This window comes from Acomys minous, assembly GCF_964271855.1.
Source record: "Acomys minous genome assembly, chromosome: 14".
NCBI classification, from domain to species: Eukaryota; Metazoa; Chordata; class Mammalia; order Rodentia; family Muridae; genus Acomys; species Acomys minous.
Genome location: NC_140496.1, coordinates 4,357,658 through 4,375,173, shown reverse-complemented (window position 1 = coordinate 4,375,173; position 17,516 = coordinate 4,357,658). Strand labels below are relative to the sequence as shown.

The 17,516-nt window shown below is 50.8% G+C and overlaps 1 protein-coding gene across 1 annotated transcript in view; it reads left to right on the top strand.

Annotated features, from left to right (window-relative positions):
- The window catches only part of GALNT2 (polypeptide N-acetylgalactosaminyltransferase 2), a 115,266-nt gene that overhangs the window by 48,187 nt on the left and 49,563 nt on the right, over positions 1-17,516 (top strand). The window contains exon 2 of the mRNA XM_084755961.1: positions 12,495-12,588. Within this exon, the coding sequence (XP_084612087.1) occupies positions 12,495-12,588 (94 nt within the window). The remainder of the gene's footprint in view (positions 1-12,494; positions 12,589-17,516) is intronic.

The window sequence follows — 17,516 nt, the reverse complement described above, 5'->3', positions numbered from 1 at the left end:
TCCCCTCAGGAAACTCTCTGGGGTAGTAAGGGTTCTCATAAGTAAAAATGTAGGCCAGAGCCTAATCCCCAAGGGCCTCGGAATGGGGCTGTCCTTGGTGACAGGGTCTTTGCAGAGGAACTCTAGTTACAATGAGGTCACTAAGGTGGCTCTAAGCCAGTGTGACTGGTGTCTTATAAAAGGGGGAACTTGGACACTCAGGGAGGTGATGAGAAGAGCCGGGAATGAGCCACCTGCAGGCCTGTGACCCCGAGGCCTTGGATGCCCAGAGCTATGAAAGAGAAACATGTGCTGTTTGAGCCTCCCAGACTGGGGTCCTTTTAGGGCATCTCCAGATTCAATAATACCTTTAGGTTATAAATGAACTTCAAGACATGAACTGTGTGGTCACACCACTTGGCCTGACTGCTGGCTCTTCTAGTGTGAGGACCTGCAGCCTTTGCTTGTTGGCCCTTTGTCTGGGGTTTTGTTTCTGGTACGAGCATCCTTCTGGGCAGGCTAGAGTTCTGTTTGGCGCCTGAGTGCAGGTCTTGGGAGGGAGCATGCTTCCTCTCTGTAGTGTGGAAACCACTGGGCCTCTGCTGAGGTTCTGCAGGGAAGTTGTGTGCTATATTTCTGCCCTTCTCTGGCACGCATCCAGACACCTCCTCTGGATTGGGTCCTGGGTTTCTGCTGCGGCCTGTAGGAGACAGAGCTCTGATGTCATGGCCCCTCATTCCCAGGGCTCACTGCAGGTGACCTGTCTCCAAATTGAAAGTTAGGATATAATCCAAGTGGGTAAACTTAGTTCAGAGGTTAAGATTAAACACAGTCTCACTTGTTCCTGTTCTTTAAAAGATTGGCACCCAGGACCCAGGGTGGGTGGGTAGGGAGCGTGGCAAGTGGGTCAGTCTCCCTTCCTCAGAGTGTTAGAGGCTGAATAGCCAGTCTCCTCTGTGGCAAGGCAGGCCTCTCCCAGCCATGGCCAGAGCACAGCTTTGTGAGGCCCGAAGTTTTCTATGAAACTCCATTTCTGAGGGAAAGAGGACTTAGAGCCCCAGATTTACAACTAGGTTCCCAAGAAATAGCACCCGAAGGTGGTTACGTACAGAAGAGCATTCTGGTCTGTCGCGAGACTTGTGGAGATAGCTTGGTTGGTAAAGATCTTGCTGTACAGGCATGAAAAGCTGAGGTTGGTTCCCAGAACCTCTGTGAAAAGGCTGAGCAAGGTGCCACATGCTCGTAATCTCATTGCCAAGGGCCGCTGGCCATCTGGACAAGTGTCATGTCACCAAGAGATGCTGTCTGAAAGAACAAGGTAGAAAGACCACGAGGTTGGCCTCCAGCCTACACACACACATGTACACACATTGGGAAATCTATGTCAAAGTGCAGCCATTGGAAGGAGTGGGGGCAGCCTGCAGGTACACAGAGGGGATCGTGGAGGTCATGTGATTTTGTTTCCTGTAGAGGATTGGCTGTTGACTTGAAATGCAGGGAGACCTAGTCCACCTTTTGGGTGGCATATGTGTGACCAGCAGTGACCTGGGTCTGAAGTAGTAGAGAGAAGGGCAGTGCATGCACAGCATCCCTTGGCAGTATCTGCTTTCTTGGCCATGCTGGGCAGCTCCCAGTGGTTACAGTGTGCCCTGCCAAGGTGTCCAGGCCATTTTCCTTGCAGACGTTCCCAAATCAGGTTGTAAACCAACACCTGCGGGCCCCATCTGGTCTCTGCCAAGAAGCCCTTGTTTGCTGCTGCCTACCACAGCCTACCACTGCCTACCGCCAAAGGTGGCCTGCCATCAGCCTGTGAGCAAGGCAGATTGTTACACAGCTGTGACCAGAAGGGTAAGGGGGCCTCTCCTGCAGGCCTGTGGGATGGCCGGGGAGCTGCACCTGTGTGGGTGCTGATGGGGTGGCAAAGAGCACCCCGAGCAGCATCTGCTACTGTCCTTCTGACCTCACCTGGCCTGGCCGGGGCACTCATGCCCTGAGCTGTCACCGGAGAGCTCTTTACTCGGGAGTTGCCTGCATTCTGCCACCAGTTCTCTTCCCTCTGCACCTAAAGCCGCTCGACTTCCGTCTTTGAAACGGAATGTTCAGTGAGCCCAAGGCTGATGGGAATTTCCCTGCTTGCTTTGTGTCTCTTTAGTTCCTGTTCCACCTTCCTGCAGTCTGAAGAAGCCAGTCAGAATGTAATGCGGTTAGGTTGAGATTCACCAGACCTTCCTCATGGGGGAGAGAGAGGCTACTCTGCTTCCTGACTGGTCCCTGAGAGCCACATCCAGGATACGGCGTACTGTGATCCCGGAATGCCACCCCACCCAGGGTCCTTCTTGTCCCCACTAGGCAGACTGTTCTTTGAGGTGATGAACTCACAGTCACATGTGGAGTGTGACCCAGTCAGTCTGAGGAGAAACAGTCCTGTAGGCAGGCTGGCTGCCTGCCCTCCTAGTTACTCCTAAGCAGGTAGTGCACTGGGCTGGGGCATGGCCAGCTCAGCTGGCTCTTGATGGGCTTTATTGTCAGAGGTGGCTGACCTCCCAAAATGACTGTCAAGAGACAGCGGGAGATGCTGTCTGTGGATGTCCTTGGAGTCCGGTGGTCGCCCACCAGGAGCCCTGTATGTGTTCCCGGGCCACCACTAGCCCTCCCAGCTGTCTGTGGATGTCCTTGGAGTCCGGTGGTCGCCCACCAGGCGCCCTGTGTGTGTCCCTGGGCCACCACTAGCCCTCCCAGCAGTACCCATGTTTCTCTTGGTGTTGAATTTCGACTGTGGGCTTCTGTCTGGTGTCACTACCGTGAGGTAAATTCTAGACGCGGTACAGGAGGTTGTGTGGGTTACATGATGACTGTTAGCCCAAGAAAGCAAACAGGGAAGGTGTCAAAGCAGCCCAGACCACGGGACACAGCTTAGGCTCTGACAGCTCTAGGGCAGAACGATGCGCATCTGTGGCCTCTTCTTTCCAGCTGACCACATGGGCGGCGGCATGTACACATGAGGGCTGTTGTCAGCCTCCATGTGCACCCACTCTCCTGGGTCCCCCTATTTATAGAAGAGTGCAGCACCCAGATCGGGGCGTCAAGTCAAGCTGTGTGGATGGCACTGGCCTTCGCTCCAGGCAGGCTGTTTGGCAGCCTAGGACCTGGCTTTACTTGTGGTGAGCTGTGGTTGGTGACTTCCTGCAGAGTTTCAGGTCACACCCATGTCTCAGTTATCTGCGCCATGCAGCCACGGGGACGTTGAGTCTCCTTCCCTAGCCGTGTGGTTGGTGGTGTCATCCTCCTCCTCCTCATCCAAGAGAACCACCACGCACATGAGCGCCCTCCAGCTGTGGTCTGGGTCTCACAGCTCATCACGTGGCAGCTTAGTCTGAGGTAGCTGCCAGAGTGCCCACGAGGCCAATGCAGCTTTTCACCCAACTGTCCTTGGAGGGAGGGCAAAAAAAAAAAAACCCAGAACCTAACCCATGGCCATTTGTACCCGCTGCAGCCCATTGCTTCAAGCCAGTGTTCTTCGTGACACATTTCAGGATTAACTGCTAGACATCAGATCGTGGATAGGAGGCTCCTGGTGTCATCTGAGCAATAGAATGTGGGTCTGTGGCTTCGGCTCTGTGGGTTTTGCTAGTGTTCCCCTGCTGCCATCTTATGTGCCATCTTTGTTCCTTCAGTGTCACCATAGATGAAAAACATGATAATGTGTGGTCACAAGACAGGCCTGAGTAGGTCACAGAGTTCCAGAGCTGCTGAAAATAACGAGAGGCGATAGGCAGGACCGTGGGCTGTCGGCACAGCTGTGGGCTAGGCGCTGGCCAGCAAGTACCGGGGAGTGACTATCTGGCCAGTCAGTGTGTCCTGGAACTATCCCTGTGAGGTGGCCTGAGCTGGCACCTGCCCTGCGCAGCCATGACTACTGTATCCTTGTTTGCCCTGAGTTCTATCACGTGGATCTCTCTCTGCTTCCTCCCCTTTTGAATGGGGTACTGGCACTGCGCTGCAGGTGTGGTAAAGATTGCACACTGAAGGGCGCACTGAGCCTGTGGTGGGTCCAGCATGTGGGATGTTCACAGGAAGCCTCAGCTTCCGGGAAGCTGCGTCATGGCTCTCACTGACAGTGACGTGTTGTCAGGCAGGAGCATGTGGCTCTCTGTGCATGTGGCCAGCTCCTAACAGGTAGTCCAGCAATGGCTGTGTGCTCACAGGGCATCAGTGCCAACACTGCTGAGGTTTAGTTTGGCAGTGGCCATGAGCCTATTGTAATGGCTGTGTGCTCACAAGGGATACTTTTTAAAAATTTATTTATTTATTTTAAGAAAATAGATTTAGTATTGAAAGTGGTGTTTACCAAAAAGATACAGAGACAGGGCCAGCATTGCTGAAGTCCAGCCTGCAGGGGTGTGTCAGGGTACTTACCTGAATTCTTAGGGTCTATTGGATTCTGCGCTACTGTGTGGACTACACCTGAGGAGCAGAGGATGCTGGAAACAGCTCTCCAGCCAGGCACTGTTGGCAATTCTAGGCCAGGTCTGGCCAGTTCCTCTCCTGCTTTGGTGATGCTGAGCACTATGTAGATTCATAATTCCACCATAACATATTTGTGCTGGGCTTAAAACTTATTCATGAGAGTAATTTAAGAACATGAAAGAAAGTTGGAGAAGTGGAAACAGCACCCAGCATTCTCAGCCAGCGAGAGCGTTTCTACTTCCCTGCATCTCACTCCAGGCTAGTCCATATGGACGTGTATTTTTAGATAGTTGTTTTATTGTGTACATAAAATTTGGTCTGCTTAACATAAGCACTTTGCATATTTGATGCGGTCTTTACCATTATAATTTCTAACGAATGCGTAATATCCTCGCAAGGGTCTGTAACATATATTAACTGCTTAGTGGAGAATATTTTAAGTTTCTTCTCGACTTCTGCAAGGGATGCTGTAGTGTTGTGCACAGTGTGGTCCTTACTTGGGATTAGTTCATTGTGACAACTCGGCTGGACCTGGGAGGGGGAGTGAGGGGTCACTGGTCTCTCCTTCCCCTCAGGGGACATATGTGAACCCTGAGCAGAGTAGCCACCTCAGGAGAGTTGCACTCTGGAGAGGCCAGCCCTAGGATCAGGTGTGCTGGACCCTGCCCCCACTGATAGAACATTCTATCAGCCACCTTTCCCCATGTGCATCCTTATCAGGAAAATGAGGGCAGTGAACCACAGACCCATTGTGAATGAAGACTTTGTGTTAAGTAAACGGAAGACCAGATGGGGTGAGGACGTGGACTCAGCTGTGCTGGCTGAGGTTGGTAAGATGTGAGGACTAAAAGTGAGAAATGAAGTGTGCTCACACCACTCCCTGAGAAGCTCCTCCCACAGCCTCCCTGCGGAGCCATGGTCCTTTTCCCAGTGCAGGCACTCCTTGCAGTGTGTGGCCTACCTCACACCTGCTTCTGCTCTTCTGTTGCAATCCCTATCCTTCTGGAAGATTCCCAAAGTTGCCCTCATTCTGCTTTGTGTCTCTTCCCCGGCTTCCACCTGGCTGAGAACGTCATGGCGCTCCCAGCAGCCAGACACACACGCGTCCCCGTTAGCTGTGACCTCTTCTGGGATATGCCGCTCTGGCTCTGCTCTGTCTCTGTGGCCGTGTTGGGATGACTGCTCACCCTGTCCTCAGCATACTGGAAGACTGGTGTTTCCATGGGGAAAGCACTGAGTCTTCTGAGGAGGACCAGCAGGGTCGCTTGGCACTAGTGGGCATTTACAAATACCATCCTTCCCACGCACAGTTGGGGTGGCCTCCCGAGACTTCACTGTCCAGGGTGTATGGTCCCGGCGTGACTTGTAAGGACTAGAGGGACAATGTTCATGTTTCTAACCCCTGGTCCCAGGGCTCCTCGCTCCTCGCCCCCGTCTCACTTTTTCCCTCAGAGATAGTCTGTAAGGGACAGTCACAGTCTGTAGCTGGTTCTGATTTGTGTCACAGAACTAGTCAGGCAAAGACTGTGGTGTAGAAGCCAGGCCCATCACGAGGGGTGGCACAGATAGTAGTGCTTGCTGGGACCTGCCTTGTGGGTGTCTGAGGCTGACATGGACAGACTGACTCCTGGTGGTGAGCAGGGCAGGAGGCAGTGTGGTGTGAAATGTGCAGGATATTGATGCAGGAGACTGTGCACACACCAAGCTGGGCCACACAGCCTGAGGCCGTGCACACACCAAGCAGGGCCACACAGCTGCTCTGTTGCACTCTGCTGCCCTCACCCTTGGCTGTACACTGTGCGGAGCCTTTCCATCACTCTCCTGTCATCTGTTTCGAAGTCTTAACTTTATTTTAAACCGTGATTGACTAATGAGTCATAGGAGAAAGCATTTGCTAAAAATCCCTCCTTTTTGTGTGGAAGACATTTTCACATAAGCCTTTGTCACACATTGCTTCTGGTCTGTGAAGGATCTGTTTTGGCTGGAGATGGAAGCACTGAACGCACAGAACGGAGGCCGTGTGCAGGATCTCCATTTACAGGAAGAGAATGGATGGGGGTGCCCAGCTCACCCATGGACTCCACTGCCTTATCCTGTGGCCACTGCCCTTGTCTGCAGGAGCAGGACCACGAGCTGACGTGGTCCCAGACTCTGACTCCCACTTACCTGTGCTGTCCTCACACTGGCCTCCTGTGCATGATGCTGGCCACAGCTAGAACGTGCCAGTTGCTCTTAGAAAAGAGGATTTCAATGTGAAACAGATCACTCATAGGCCTCTCCCTGTGTCTGCTAAGGCTGGCTGATCTGTCTTACGGCACATTGATGAATTTTCCAAAGAGATTTCTCTCTTAACCCTCTCAAAGGGGAGTTGGGGGCAAGATTGCTTAAAACTGCCGTTCAGAATGTCCAGGGACACACACCCTCCCCTCCGTAAGCAGATATTGGTCTAGGAGTTACTTTCTCTTTGTGTAACTAAGGTTTGTGTGAGCATTTCACTTGTAGTCTTTAAAACTTTAGATTTGGAGGATGTTGTGAATATTGTGTGGCATTCACCATTCAGTGCCAATATGGGTATTTTACTACTTTAAGTCCTTCCTTTATTCAGTTGTCCCTGTGTCCACATACACGTCCCAGGGACGTGAAGGGTTGTGTGTGGGCTCAGGGGATGTAAGGTCATGTTTTCCTTGGCTCGTGGCTCGGGCACTCCTTTCACACTACTGTCTTAGGATTTTTTTTTTTTTTAATTCATTTATGAGTCTTGATCAAGGATTTTGTAGAGCATCCCTCAGGTTGCCTGGTGGGTTTTTGTTTGTTTGTTTGTTTGGTTTTGGTTTTTTCCCCTCATGGGGTCATGTACTTGGGAGAGGAGACTGTAGAAGTAAACTGTGCATAGTTTTAAGAACAAGCCAGGGTAGGAAAGGAGGAAGCAACAGCTGCAGTGGCCTTCGTAGGTCCTGCACAAGGAGCGAGGCTTCCTCAGCAAGACAGGCGGGCCAGGGTCCTCAAGGTGGTCTCGTCGCCAAGCCTCGCGTAAGTGTGGAGACAGGATGGAGTCCTGTTGAGCTATATTGGGAAACTGAGGCTCAAGGATACAGCCAGAGTTGCCTGGGGTGACAGACAGACAAGCACACGTCCGATCTTCCCCAGTGTGTCTCAGGTGTGCCTGGCTTACTGCTTGTGGCTGACTGACTGGGTGGCTAGCAGCCATTGCACGTGCACGTGGCTGAGAACGCTTCAGTGGAAGAGCTTTGATAGCATGTGTGTGGTGAGCATGCTGGGTGTCATGCCAGGTTTTGTGTCTGTGAGACAGGGCCCGTGGTGGAGCAGGGTTCCAGTGTCTGTGAGACGGGGCCCGTGGTGGAGCAGGGTTCCAGTGTCTGTGAGAAGGGGCCCGTGGTGGAGCAGGGTTCCATCCTTTAGAGGACAGGTGCTCCTGGGAGCACTTTCCCATGGGCATGCGCAGTGAAATAAGTGCACGGTGACCTTTGCCATGCTGTGTTTATGGCTTGTGGCCAGCGAGAGTGTACAGAGCACGCTCCAACTTCACTGACCTTTGCCCTCTGCTCATGCAAGCAGGACGGAGCTCTCCCAGCGGCTGTGCAGTGAGCATAAGGTAAAGTGGCATCTCATGGCTGCCGGGACCTCAAACCCCAGCCGTTCCTGCCCTTCAGGGTGAGTTTGAGTTTCAGACAGGCATTTGGTTGAGTAGGAACAGCCCTCAGGACACTCTTTAAGTCTAAGAACTTGTGTGTGTGTGTGTGTGTGTGTGTGTGTGTGTGTGTGTGTGTGTGTGTGTGTGTGTTTAATCTTCTCCTGTCCCCTCTTGACTCTTACGCTTTCATGTCTTTTGGCTCTTAGCCCAGTGACAGTTCTAGAGCTGTCAGTGTGGGCTAGGAATTTGTTGTGAGCTCTCACTGGTCCTCAGGCGTGTCCAGGTGCCATTCATGCACCATGGGACAGAAAGATTCACTACTCCCCATTGTGTGTGGTGCAAAGCCACTTCCAAGAAGTGTGAGGCATCCGTGGAGCACGCCTGTGGTGCTAAGCTGCTCGCCACCAGCCAGGGATGAGGAGGAGGACTGGCTTTCACCTTCAACCCGTGTTCGAGACAGGCCCTTTACTTACACGTACAGCTCAGTCTGCTTTCCAAGGCCGAGGGGTCAGGGTTGCCTAGACTGCACGGAACCCTATAACATACAGTGGATTAGAGGCACATCGTCCAGCTGGTTGGTTGGTTTGGTGCACTGTTTTGGAGGTTATAGAAACTTTAGGGGACAGTGAAGTGCATCTCCACAGTACAGACCTTTCTTTCTGTCCTGTGTCTGCTCCCTGGGGAGATATGAGCACCAGCCTTCTGTTGTATTGGTCACAGCAACAAGGCACGTGGCAGTGAGAGTGAGGCCTGACACGGTGGGTGTGTCTTCGAGAGCTCCCACCCCAAGGGATCAGAAACAGCCACAGTCCCTGGGTCCCTTGGTGAAAGGTGTGGTCTGTGAGCCTGGCTTCTGGGCGAACAGTACCTCCAGGGGTTTGGAGCGTCTGAACTCTGGGAGCTGCGCTCCAGTCTGCATAAGCTCCTTTCCAAATCTGGCAACCTGGCTTTTTATAAGCAAAGTGTTGCTGTTCCACTCAGCCCTGGTGATAATTAGTGAACAGACTCTAAGTGATGCTGACAGGTGACACCGAGGAACCCGACACTCAGGAGTATTTTGGGGACTTGTTCTGTGCCTGACCATATGGTCTAGTAGCTGAAATGATTTAACACCGGCAGAATGTGTTTGAGGAGGGGAGATTAAAACAGCCTGTTTATTTTCTCTTTTCTTCCAGAGGCCTATTTTTATGTCTGTTACAAACATGGCACACGCGTGCGGTTGCTGGTCCCACCTCATGGGCACATACCCACCCGTCACTAAATAGACTCTTCTTCCTTCCTCCCAGTGCCTGGTCCCCAGCCTGGACAGGAGCCCTGAGCACGGGCCTTCACCACGTGCTGGCATTAGGACATTTTCATATTTGAACAGTGCCGCTGGCCTACATGTGTTGTTAACATCTGTAGATGGGGGAGCCTTAAAGTGGTCACTGAGGAAGGGCAGAGCTGGTGCCGAGGGTACACAAAAGGGATGTGACCACAGAAGACGTTGGGGTCTTGTATGCTACACTTATGAGTAAGTGACTATTGTGAAAGACCACCAATGGCGGCAGGCCTGGGGCACAGGGGCTCACGGCAGCTTGCCTAGCCTCCTTCAGTGACCAGTGACGCTGGGCCCTGCCTAGAACCCTAGGCTTTAAGCTAGGCTCTTACCTCACCATGTGGTTTTGTCCTCTGCTTATCTTTTAGCACTGACCCTTCCAGCTCCACGTTCGCCCGCTGTGGTCTCGGCCTGAGGGTAGCACGGGCGATGTGGGTCCTGCACTGCTGATTCCTCCTCAGTTTCACAGGCCCCTCACTTCCCGACTAAAGTGCCTCACCCATGGGTCCAGGGCGTCCATGGAACCCTGCTGCCGCCTCTGACCTCTTCTCTCCAACTCTCTGTCCTGGACTTACTGGTCCAGTGTGCCCTTTCTTTATACTGCATTTTCCTCTTGGCTACTCGGAGAGGCCTGGCCTCTTCAAAGAGGCATTTTTAGAACAACCTCAAGGTACCTTTGCCTACCGTGTCTTCTATTTGTCTGAGGCCACCACCATGCCTGACTCCTTATCCCGCCCCCAGGGTCGCCTGACACCTGCCTCTGTACACAGGGCACAACTTTCCCCAGGGTGCCTGCTGGGTCTCTGCCCTCACCCAAGTTCACACAGTGTGGGGGTGCCACTTGTGCCTGCTGAACCCACACCTGATAGGCGCGGAAGAGAGAGGGCCAAAACTATGTTGGAGGCTGAGTGACACCCTGGGAGTCTGAACCCGTTTCCTGCCATTGTGGCCATATGTGTCGTGGGAAGTGGTTCCCAGACCACATCCCTTCACTCTGGTGGGTGAGTTGGTGTAGAGGGGAATTACCCCCTTTAGAAGGTGGCACAGCAGATGCCCTCCCTCGCCTGGGGTCAGAGTGTGCCCCAGCTCAGTCCTGGACAGTAGGGTTGGCGATGGCTGCCGTGGATGTGGTGTTCACAGTGCCTGTCCAGATGGTCCCTCTAAGGGGCAGCAGCCCAGGTTTCGGCTCTTCCTGCTCCCTCCTGCCTTCCTCTTTCTCCTTCTCACTGTTAGGGACTTTGAGTGGACGTCCACTGCAGAGGCATCCTATTTGACCCCTAGAACCATGTTTTTGAATTTTAGTGGCATGTTCATAATGAGGCCCCTTGCTTGATTAGGGTTAGGGTGTGGGGGCAGCTTCTTAGCAGCTGGTGATCTCTGTAATTGCTTAAAATCTCCAGTCATATGAGTAAGGCAAGGACGCCTGCCAGTTTGCTTCTGGACGAGCAGTGGCTGGTGCGCAGCCTGAGTAATCATGCCCTCTCCTCAGGCCCCCATCCCCACCAAGTTCCGTGAGCTGTCTCATCCTTCATACCTGCCGTCTTGCACTGTGTTAATTCACCACCTCCAGAATTAGGGGCGTGGTGGGCACAGTGGATGGGGAGGAAGGGAGGGACCTGGGTGGGGAGAAAGTGCGTTCTGAGAAAAACCCTGGGAGTTGGCCTGGATGTGTTTATTTTGTGACTACCACAGAGTAGGACTGAAGCCACCAGCTCTGGCTACAGCATCAGCATTTGATTTTATTCAAGGTGAAATAGCTTGATCCAGGAGCCAGAGTTTGAGAGGTCGGACGCCCCAGTGGGAAGGAAGTATTAATAGTCAGAAAGTCTGACAAACCAGCTATGAAGTAGAAGTGGCTCTTAATTAAAAGATGGCCCCGTGCAGCCTGCCGTGCTGGAGCCCGGTGGTTTAGTGCCTGACGTGGTCCCTTTGTTGCAGAGCCCCAGTCAGCACAGTCTGCTGCTGCGTGTCTAGGGTCACTGCACAATCACCACTGGTGGCGGGTTGAAAGTTTATTTATAACCCAATAATCAGAAGAGCTGATTACAAGTATCATTTTAGAACCTTCTGAGTGCAAGAAAAAAATGTAAATAGGGTCCAGATGCATGTTCAAACATTTGTCACTGTGTGGAGCAGAGACTGCTGGGAGTCGGTGGGGCTGGGAAGCTTCAGCTCGCCAGCCAGTCTGTCCACGACGTGGTTTGGAGTGAGGGGGTCGGTGTCCGTTGTCACCTCTCTCTCCCTACCCTCTGTATGCCCTTGCCGTGGTAAAGCCAGCCACATCACTCCACTGTAGAAGCCAGGGAGGAATGCAAGGCTGCAGCGTGTGTGTGTGTGTGTGTGTGTGTGTGTGTGTGTTTTCATTCTCCCTTAAGTGCAGGTTATGGGCCGAGCAGGTGCTGTTTGGAGGAAATCTCTCTTAGGTCCAGCGTACAGCAAGGCGCATACAGCAGACCAGCCAGGGAGTGCGGCTGGGTGGGGAGCAGGATGGGCTACTGGACACGTCCCCACTGCCAGCACCTCCTTCCACAAGGCTGGGCCTGTGGGAGGCTCCTGTTGGGTGTGCACAGACACGCTTTTTTTTTTAAAACAGCAATCAGCTCAGATTGAAGTGGACAGAACATGCATTAAGCTGGGTGGCTGTGGGGCTGTTATTTAGTTTGAGTTAATGTTGATAAATCGTAGCCAATTGCTTGCCCAGATGGATGGGACAGGTTCCACTATAGCGTTCATCTCACTCTGCAGGCTGGCTCCCCGGCACCCCTGTGAGCTCTGGTGCACGTCAGGAGGATCAATGGGCCCTCTGACATCCTGGGAGCTCAGAGGGCCCAAACCTTTGCCTCCCTTGGTTCTGTGACTCAGCCACCATGACAGTGCTGCGCTCAGCACACAGCTGCGGTGGTCCTCAGTAGAGTCCTGTCCCCCACGTTCTCCCTAGAGTAGAGCCTTGGCTTCTAGTGGTTATGAAGAGTGACCAGTCCAGGGAGCATTTCCTGCTGACTGTTGAGTCATGAAGTGGGGAAGTGGGGAAGTATGTGCAGCCGAGCCGCCGCTCACCCAGTGTCTCTCTTTTTCCAGGACGACTGGAGTGACATCGACTCCATTAAGAAGAAAGACCTTCACCACAGCAATGGGGATGAGAAAGCTCAGGGTGTGGAGACCCTCCCTCCAGGTACTGGGGCTGGGCTGGGGCCGGGCTTCTGTGGCCTCTTAATTGTTAATGGGCTGAATGTGGCGCTAGGAGCAGTGGCTTGGGGCAGATAGTGAGTTACTTAAGCGACTGAACGCTGCCCAGGAGCATTTGCCTTTGCATTTCCTGCCAGGACGCTAGTGGGTGGTCAGCAGAACTTATTGAAAGAGAAAACAGTAAAATACAAACAACGGGAACTAAAGTTTTAGTTCATGAAAAAATTTCAAACTGACTTGATTTGGTGGGGTTTTTTTGTTGTTGTAGGTTCATAGCAAAATGGCAAAAGATCTAGAACGTTCCTATGCCACACATGTACCTCTCACCACCCGTCTATAACTTTACCAGAATGGGACACTGGGAATAAGCTATGAACTACATTAACTCAGGGTCACCTCCAGAGTCCAGAGTGAGGGTCATTCTTTTTTTTCTTTCTTTCTTTCTTTTTTTTTAAATATATTTATTTAATTTTAATTTATGTACATTGGTGTGAGGATGTTAGATCTTAGAATTACAGATAGTTGTGAGCTGCCATGTGGGTACTGGGATTTGAACTCTGGTCCTTTGGAAGAGCAGGCAGTGCTCTTAACCACTGAGCCAAGAACCCATGTGTTTGAACTCTTGGCCACTGTTAGGCTCTATGAATTGGCAGTAGTAGGAGGTGTGGCCTTGCTGGAGGAAGTGTGTCACTGTGGAGGAAGTGTGTCACTGTGGAGGCAGGGCTTTGAGGCTATACATGCTACTGCCGGGGCATCAAGATGTAGAGCTCTCAGCTGTTCTCCAGCACCGTGTGGCCTGCACGCGGCCATGCTTCCTGCCATGACGACAATGGGCTAAGCCTCTGAACTGTAAGCCAGCCCCGGCTAAACGAACACGTGTGTGTGTGTGTGTGTGTGTGTGTGTGTGTGTGTGCGTGCGAGAGAGAGAGAGAGAGAGAGAGAGAGAGAGAGAGAGAGAGAGAGAGGAGAGAGGGAGAGAGAACACACGTATGTGGCTGCCTGTAAAGGGCAGAAGAAGTGTCAGGTCCCTTGGTTTTGTAAGCACTGGATGCTGTTCTGGGAACTGCAGTCCTGCAGGAGCAGCACGCACTCTTCAGCCCTTCTGGCTAATTTTTAGCATTAAGTAATAGCCTGTTGCCTGGATATACCACAGTTTATTTTTGCATTCAGTTGCTGAATGGTGTCTTGGTTGCTTCAAGTTCTGGCAGCTGTGAATAAAGCTACTATATAAATAATAATGCAGATATAATAATAATGCAAAACACACTTTGTTCCAAAGGGAAGAAATAAGCAGTGGTTGATTCTGAGTAATGACTGTGGCCTGGGAGCATGGATGTGGTTGCCCTGAGTGGCATGTTCTATCATGGAAGAGATTCTGTGAGATTTTATAGTTGCAGGAAAGAGACAATGTGTTCCCTAGCCCACCAATGAGGCCAGCTGGGAGGCAGCGGCGACGGGCGGGGATCCTCAGGGGTTTCAGGTACAGTTTTTCAAACACAGGGATTGGGAAGTGGCTGTGAGGAGACCAAAGGCAGCAAGAGACGATTTGGCTGTAGATCAGCACCTTTTAAAAATGTTATTTCCTAGAATTTTATTTATGCCTAGGATCCCTTTTGAGTTAGTTTTTATGAAAGATAGAAGGAGTCTGCCTAGATTGATTTCGCTTATGGGTATCTGATTGTTGAAAGTTTACCTTTTCACTGGTTGCTGGTGGCACACGCTGTTAATCCCAGCATTTGGGAGGCAGGTAGAAGGATCTGTGATTTCAAGGCCAGCCTGGTCTACTTACTTAAGTTCTAGGACAGCCAGGGCTACACAGAGAAACCCTGTCTTGAAAGAGGGGGAAAGGCATGACATTGAGACCATGGAAGAGAAGGAGGAAGACCAGAGAGAAGAAACTGCCAAGCTGAGTCACAGGAGTCCAGGTCCCGGCGAGGGGCTAGGGAAGGCTGCAGTGCCCCTGTGCAGCAGTGTCCCCGTGTAGCAGTGCCCCCATGTAGCAGTGGCCCCGGGCAGCTGTGCCCACGTGCAGCCGTGCCCCCGTGCAGCAGTGCCCCCGTGTAGCAGCCTCCTCAGCCCCTGAGCTCCCCCCATCGTCTGATAAACGTCTGCTGTTGTCACCCGTGAACAACGCCAGGGTTACAGGGGTGACTCCAGTGCTGAGTGTGGCTGAGTGTGGCAAATGCAGGGCTTGCATGCCTGGATGGACACTGAGGCCACGAGACTTACTGAATTGGATGCACAGTGGAAAAGCCTTTCTCCAGCTTAGAGAGGGTACCAGGAGTTCATGAGGACGTCTCACAAGCAGTCCCGTCCCAGTGACCATGAAGGAAAATAGAGATGCGAGCGTATTCTTAGCCAGCCCACTCACGCTAGAAGACTAACAGGCAGTTTGGCCTGCAGCAGGCGGAGTCCTGGCTCTGGAACTCTGCTCAGTCCAGCAGGTGTGAGTAAACCGAGGCTGCTTATTTACAATTCCCATGAGTTGCTTTGGAGCAGTGGTTCTCAACCGGCCTCGTGCTGTGACCTCTTAGTACACCACAGCTGTGGTGCCCCCAACCATAGAATGCTCCGTTGTACCTCATAGTGCACTTTTGCTCCTGGAATGAATGTAAAATGTAAATGCCTGATATGCAGGATGGGTGTGACCTGCCAAGGGTTGGGAACCTCTGCTCTAGATTCTAAAAGAGGAAATTTTGCTTCTTGGGAGTTTGAGTGTTCGTAAACTTGAGCTGCGCTTCCTCTCTCCATTTTACGTTGCTTCCTGCATTTTGAAGCTGTCTTTTCTCTCCCTCAAGACTTGTTTACTAGAAACAGTATTTTAGATATCGAGATCCTGTACTTCAAATCAGCTTTTCCTTGAAAACGTGCGTTTGGCTTTAGAGATGTATTGGGGATTCCATGTTAACACTCAGGCCTTGTGTGTGTTTAGAACAAAGCTATACGGTAATGTGCAGGGTGAAATGCTTTTGGATAAGTGTAAGTCTGTCTCTGACCTTTTAAAATTTGAACTCTTTGTCTAAATGGTAGAATATTTAGACATTTTCACAAAGTAAAAAAAAAAAAATCAAAACATTGTTTTGCAGGGTTAAAAAACAGAAAGTTGATGCCAGGCATGGTGGTATACTCCTTTAATCCCAGCACTCGGGAGGCAGAGGCAGGCGGGTCACTGTGAGTTTGAGGCTAGCCTGGTCTACAAAGCGAGTCTAGGACAGCCAAAGCTACACAGAGAAACCCTGTCTCAAAAAAAACAAAACAAAGCCACAAACAAACAAAAAACAAAGTTGGGGCTGGAGAGATGGCTCAGAGGTTACGAGCACTGGCTGTTCTTCCAAAGGTCCTGAGTTTAATTCCCAACAACTACATGGTGGCTCACAACTGTCTGTAATGAGATCTGCTGCCCTCTTCTGGCCTGCAGGCAGAACACTGTATACATGATAAATAAATAAAACTTTTAAAAAGAAAAAACAAAAACAACCCCCCCAGAAAGTTGTGGAACTATGTATGTAGTTTTCTACATACGTACATAGTACATACATACATATGCACATACATACATATGTACATAGAGGCTGACTGTCTCTGCAGCCTTAAATCTGCCCTGTAAGTTACCCTATGACATGGCAGAATTTAGCACGGCTCCCCACCCCCACCCCCGCCTTAAGGTGTTTGTTAGTTGAGTACATCGTGTGGTTAGTCCATAGCTTCCCTGCTTCCCAGTGATAAACTCACAGGAAGCACACTGTGGCCTGCCAGCGTCAGAGCCCGTGTTCAGCCTGTGTGTCTGCAGAGCTGCTGCGGATCTGAACTGTGCGGAGCTCAGAGGCTGCTGCTCCAAGTCTGTCAGGGCTCGGGTTAAACGGATGAGTGTTAGAGTACTCTGCTTATTTGTTTGTTTCTGTCAAGTAGCTGCTTCTGTTGTGGAAGACAAAAGCATTTCCTTTCAGCAGTCTGTCACCTTTATTTAAGTTGGGCAAAAAAAAAAGGTGTTATAAAAAATGACACAGCTCTATAGTTTTGGGACAAAATGATAAAATTAAATGTGTAGGTAACCTATTTATATACTGCTGTAAAGTGTTTTTTGAGGAAAGATATGCAAAGAAGCTATTACCTACATCAGATTTTTTTTTCATTCTACATACTAGGAATATAAAAATGAGCAGATAATTTAAACGTAACTTACTGTGACTCATTAAACAGCACAAAACTCCATTTTCTGGAGTTTCTCTGTTAACATTGATTTAAAATCACTTGTCTCATCCCGTGGGAACATAACTTATGAGGGTATAAGAATTTGAACTAGGGGCTGGAGAGATGGCTCAGTGGAAAAGAGCACTGACGCTCTTCCAAGGACCCGGGTTCAATTCCCAGCAACCACATGGCAGCTCACACCTGTCTGTAACTTCATGATTTGACACCCTCACACAGACATTCATGTAAGCAAAACACCTATGTACATTAAAAAATGAATAAATAAATAAAAATTTAAGAAAATAATTTGAACTAATGTTGACTTGGGTTGTGTGGTTCGTCCTTTTCAGCGTTTGTTGCTTGAAAGGGAAGCGTTGTGTTTTGAAATATTTGCCAACATTTTAGCAATATCTTTAATAAAAGGTGTTTGTCTCCAGCATCTGGAAAAAAAAAGTGGGATGGGGGAGGAGAGCTTACTTCTTTCCTGTTAATCTTTCCTTTGTCAAAAGTCAGCTGACTGTGTGTGTGTCTCACTCTTTATTCAGATCAGTTGATGTATTTTACCAAAATTGCAGTTATTGCAACTTCACAGAGTCCTGGGCTGATGTCAGGCAGATGTTGGGCGGATGTCGGGTGGATGTCAGGCAGATGTCGGGCGGATGTCAGGTAGATGTCAGGCAGATGTCAGGTGGATGTCAGGCAGATGTCAGGTGGATGTCAGGC